Source organism: Hypanus sabinus, unplaced genomic scaffold (assembly GCF_030144855.1).
Source record: "Hypanus sabinus isolate sHypSab1 unplaced genomic scaffold, sHypSab1.hap1 scaffold_2288, whole genome shotgun sequence".
Taxonomy (NCBI): domain Eukaryota; kingdom Metazoa; phylum Chordata; class Chondrichthyes; order Myliobatiformes; family Dasyatidae; genus Hypanus; species Hypanus sabinus.
This window is the reverse complement of record NW_026780402.1, coordinates 1-5,327: the sequence shown is the minus strand read 5'-3', so window position 1 is coordinate 5,327 and position 5,327 is coordinate 1. Positions and strand designations below refer to the sequence as shown.

The following is a 5,327-nucleotide window of genomic DNA, read 5'->3' as shown; positions in this document are numbered from 1 at the left end:
CCTCCAAAGCCAGTCTACCCTTCCTTGAGTGAGGAGACCAGAACTGCACACAGTACTCCAGGGGCGGCCTCACCAGTACCCTGTACGGCTGCAGCGTGACCTCCCCGCTCTTCAATTCAGTCCCTCCGTTGAAGAAAACGCTGAATTTCATTTGGAGGCTGATGAGCATAGAGATGTCAAATTCCTTCCCCATCCCAGTTCACGGATCCCTCTTGTTTAGGGTCAGAACCCCTGTTCTAAATGGACGTCCCTCTAACCTGAGACAGTGCCCTCCGCTCCTGGACTTCCTCCCCCACCCCCGGCCACTTCCTCCCATCCTCTCCACGTCCACCAGGTCTTTCAAAGTCACATTTCAACTCTCGAGGCTGGGTGATAAATCTTCCAACATGATGTGAATCTCAGAGCCCAGGCACCATTCCAGTTTATTGAAGAGTTATAATAACACGAATAATTAAAATGGAAGTCTTTTCTCCCCCACCCCCACCATCAGGTCAGGGACTCTCCTTCCCGGTAGCCGAGCCCTTTCCTCAGGAAATGGCAGATCCGCCGCAGCCGGCCTGGCCGGCTCTGGGAGGAACGGCAACGGGGATCTTCCGCGCCGCGCCGGCGAGCGCGCCTCCGGGGCAACGCCACAGAAACGCCGGGGGTTCCGCTCCGGCCCGGCCGGGGTTCGTCAGGAGGGCGGGGTCCAGGTAGTCCAGCATGTAGGTCGTCTTCGGGGCCACTTCGCCGTGGGGAGGGTTCAGCTCCGGCTGGTGCCCGGGGTAAACGTGGGGCTCGTCTTTAAACACTGAGGAGAGAAATTGTCAACACGGTGACGAACCGAACCGACTTTATTACCACGAGGAGTGAAAATCTTCACGTTACGTCTCCGTCTGAATGTGCAATGTATAGTAACTTATAGTACGTACGACAGGACAGTCAATATAACATGGATGTACAGTTGAGTCGGCGTGAGTTCATCAGTCTGATGGCCTGGTGGGAGAAGCTGTCCCGGAGCCTGTCGGTCCTGGCTTTTATGCTGCGGGACCGTTTTCCGGACGGGAGCAGCTGGAACAGTTTGTGTTCGGGGTGACTCAGGTCCCCAGTGATCCTTCGGGCCCCTTTTTACACACCCGTCTCTGTAAACGTCCTGAATCGTGGGGAGTTCACATCTACAGATGGGCCGGGCTGTCCGCACCACTCTCTGCAGAGTCCTGCGACTGAGGGAGATACAGTTCCCGTACCGGGCCGTGATGCAGCCGGTCAGGATGCCCTCAATCGTGCCCCTGTCATTGAGGGAGGTACAGTTCCCGTACCGGGCCGTGATGCAGCCGGTCGGGATGCTCTCGATCGTGCCCCTGTCATTGAGGGAGGTACAGTTCCCGTACCGGGCCGTGATGCAGCCAGTCAGGATGCTCTCAATCGTGCCCCTGCCATTGAGGGAGATACAGTTCCCGTACCGGGCCGTGATGCAGCCGGTCGGGATGCTCTCAATCGTGCCCCTGTCATTGAGGGAGATACAGTTCCCGTACCGGGCCGTGATGCAGACGGTCAGGATGCTCTCAATCGTGCCCCTGCCATTGAGGGAGATACAGTTCCCGTACCGGGCCGTGATGCAGCCAGTCAGGATGCTCTCAATCGTGCCCCTGCCATTGAGGGAGATACAGTTCCCGTACCGGGCCGTGATGCAGCCGGTCGGGATGCTCTCAATCGTGCCCCTGTCATTGAGGGAGATACAGTTCCCGTACCGGGCCGTGATGCAGCCGGTCGGGATGCCCTCGATCGTGCCCCTGCCATTGAGGGAGGTACAGTTCCCGTACCGGGTAGTGATGCAGACAGTCAGGATGCCCTCAGTCGTGCCCCTGTAGAAAGTCCTGAGGATTTGGGGGGCCCCACACCAAACTTCCTCGACCGTCTGAGGTGAGAGAGACGCTGTTGTGCCTTTCTCACTGCACAGCCGGTGTGGACAGACCGGGTGAGATCCCTGGTGATGTGGATGCCGAGGAACTTGAAGCTGTTCACCCTCTCAACCCCAGATCCATCGATGTCAATAGGGGTTAGTCCGTCTCCATTCCTCCTGTAGTCCACAAACAGATCCTCTGTTTCTGTGACATTGAGGGAGGGGTTGTGTCAGGGTGATGACTTCTTCTCTGTCGGCTGCCACATTATTCGACAGAAACTCATTCAAAACTCACCTCCTTTTCCCAAGTGATTTTTATTCCAATGGTCAGGACCCAAGGGCAGCGAGGTGGCTGTTGGCGTAACGCTATTCCAGCGCCAGTGACCCCGGTTCGATTCCTGCCGCTGTCTCGCATTCTCCCTGTGACCTCGTGGGCTCCCTCACGCACAGCGGGCAGTCCTTGTAAATTGTCCCCTAGCTCGCGGTTAATGGGGTCTGATCTCCAAATCAAACAAAATTAAAATTAAATAACGGCCAAATCCCTCTTCACTTCAGGGAGGAAGTACAGGAGCCTGAAGACACACACTCAGCGATTCAGGAACAGCTTCTTCCCCTCCGCCATCAGGGAGGAGGTACAGGAGCCTGAAGACACACAATCAGCGATTCAGGAACTGCTTCTTCCCCTCCGCCATCAGGGAGGAGGTACAGGAGCCTGAAGACACACACTCAGCGATTCAGGAACAGCTTCTTCCCCTCCGCCATCAGAGAGGAGGTACAGGAGCCTGAAGACACACACTCAGCGATTCAGGAACAGCTTCTTCCCCACCACCAGCAGGGAGGAGGTACAGGAGCCTGAAGACACACACTCAGCGATTCAGGAACAGCTTCTTCCCCTCCGCCATCAGGGAGGAGGTACAGGAGCCTGAAGACACACACTCAGCGATTCAGGAACAGCTTCTTCCCCTCCGCCATCAGGGAGGAGGTACAGGAGCCTGAAGACACACACTCAGCGATTCAGGAACAGCTTCTTCCCCTCCGCCATCAGGGAGGAGGTACAGGAGCCTGAAGACACACACTCAGCGATTCAGGAACAGCTTCTTCCCCTCCGCCATCAGGGAGGAGGTACAGGAGTCTGAAGACACACACTCAGCGATTCAGGAACAGCTTATTCCCCTCCGCCATCAGGGAGGAGGTACAGGAGCCTGAAGACACACAATCAGTGATTCAGGAACAGCTTCTTCCCCTCCGCCATCAGGGAGGAGGTACAGGAGCCTGAAGACACACACTCAGCGATTCAGGAACTGCTTCTTCCCCTCCGCCATCAGGGAGGAGGTACAGGAGCCTGAAGACACACACTCAGCGATTCAGGAACAGCTTCTTCCCCTCCGCCATCAGAGAGGAGGTACAGGAGCCTGAAGACACACACTCAGCGATTCAGGAACAGCTTCTTCCCCTCCGCCATCAGGGAGGAGGTACAGGAGCCTGAAGACACACACTCAGCGATTCAGGAACAGCTTCTTCCCCTCCGCCATCAGGGAGGAGGTACAGGAGCCTGAAGACACACACTCAGCGATTCAGGAACAGCTTCTTCCCCTCCGCCATCAGGGAGGAGGTACAGGAGCCTGAAGACACACACTCAGCGATTCAGGAACAGCTTCTTCCCCTCCGCCATCAGAGAGGAGGTACAGGAGCATGAAGACACACACTCAGCGATTCAGGAACAGCTTCTTCCCCTCCGCCATCAGGGAGGAGGTACAGGAGCCTGAAGACACACACTCAGCGATTCAGGAACAGCTTCTTCCCCTCCGCCATCGGGGAGGAGGTACAGGAGCCTGAAGACACACACTCAGCGATTCAGGAACAGCTTCTTCCCCTCCGCCATCAGGGAGGAGGTACAGGAGCCTGAAGACACACACTCAGCGATTCAGGAACAGCTTCTTCCCCTCCGCCATCAGGGAGGAGGTACAGGAGCCCGAAGACACACACTCAGCGATTCAGGAACAGCTTCTTCCCCTCCGCCATCAGGGAGGAGGTACAGGAGCCTGAAGACACACACTCAACGATTCAGGAAACAGCTTCTTCCCCTCTGATTCCGAAACGGACAGTACCTCACTGCTTTAATACATGCTATTTCCGAGCTTCTGCACGATTTAATTGATTCATTATTATTACTTTTCTTTGATCGATTCACTTATTTTTTCTCTTCTTCCGCAGTGTTGCATATTGAACTGCAGTGAAGTTAACGGATTTCACGAGACGTGCCGGTGATAATAATGCTGATGCTGACCGCCTGGAGTCCGGGCATCAGTCGCCTCCTCTTGCAACCAGGTCCGGAGAGGGGAAACTGCTTTGTCTGGGAAGCGGTCTGCTTGGGGCACCCCTCTACACCTCCCCCCGTGCCCCCCGGGCCGGAACGATCCACTTACTTGTGCGTCTTGTCTCTGCTTTGCCGTAGGAATCCATGTATACCGTTCTGTGGGTGTAGTCGTACTGCAAGGGGGAGATATCGAGGTGTGGTCAGCGGGGGCGCCGGACGGAGCTCAGAGTTCAATTCCCACGTCCTCTGGATCACCCCAACCCTCCCCCCCCCCCCCCCGTGTAACCTCCGGTTCCCCCTCCCGCAGTCCGGATCAGAGCGGGCGGTCTACAACCTCATGGTTTGGCTTCTTGCCGGCGGACCCAAAGGGCAGAAGCAACTCGAAAAGGGGCAAATCACGCGAACAGTAAAAAAAAGAGAGTTGTAACAAACACCCCCCCCCCCCTGCACGACAAGACGGGTGTTTAATCACGCAAAGAGAGAGCCGGAACGAAAAGCAGATCAAGCCTCAGACCGCAAGAGTCCCCGGGGGTCAGTGAGCTGTCCAGGAGAGTGGGCCCGGTCCAGCAGCCCAGGAGAGTGGGCCCGGTCCAGCAGCCCAGGAGAGTGGGCCCGGTCCAGCAGCCCAGGAGAGTGGGCCCGGTCCAGCTGCCCAGGAGAGTGGGCCCGGTCCAGCAGCCCAGGAGAGTGGGCCCGGTCCAGCTGCCCAGGAGAGTGGGCCCGGTCCAGCAGCCCAGGAGAGTGGGCCCGGTCCAGCAGCCCAGGAGAGTGGGCCCGGTCCAGCAGCCCAGGAGAGTGGGCCCGGTCCAGCAGCCCAGGAGAGTGGGCCCGGTCCAGCAGCCCAGGAGAGTGGGCCCGGTCCAGCAGCCCAGGAGAGTGGGCCCGGTCCAGCTGCCCAGGAGAGTGGGCCCGGTCCAGCTGCCCAGGAGAGTGGGCCCGGTCCAGCAGCCCAGGAGAGTGGGCCCGGTCCAGCTGCCCAGGAGAGTGGGCCCGGTCCAGCAGCCCAGGAGAGTGGGCCCGGTCCAGCAGCCCAGGAGAGTGGGCCCGGTCCAGCAGCTGGTTGTCAACCATCCTGTGATTAAGCGAGGGGCAAACCGTCACGGCTCGGGGAGGGGCTGTTCCGTGCCC

General features: G+C 58.1%; 1 protein-coding gene across 1 annotated transcript; it reads right to left on the bottom strand.

Annotated features, from left to right (window-relative positions):
• Window positions 1-486: 486 nt before the first annotated feature.
• cfap68 (cilia and flagella associated protein 68) lies at window positions 487-4,369 on the bottom strand. The gene is made up of 2 exons (XM_059960207.1): window positions 4,309-4,369; window positions 487-790 (listed from the first exon to the last, which is right to left on the bottom strand). The coding sequence occupies exons 1-2, from the start codon at window positions 4,343-4,345 to the stop codon at window positions 528-530; spliced, it is 300 nt and encodes a 99-aa protein (XP_059816190.1). The 5' UTR covers window positions 4,346-4,369; the 3' UTR covers window positions 487-527.
• Window positions 4,370-5,327: the final 958 nt, after the last annotated feature.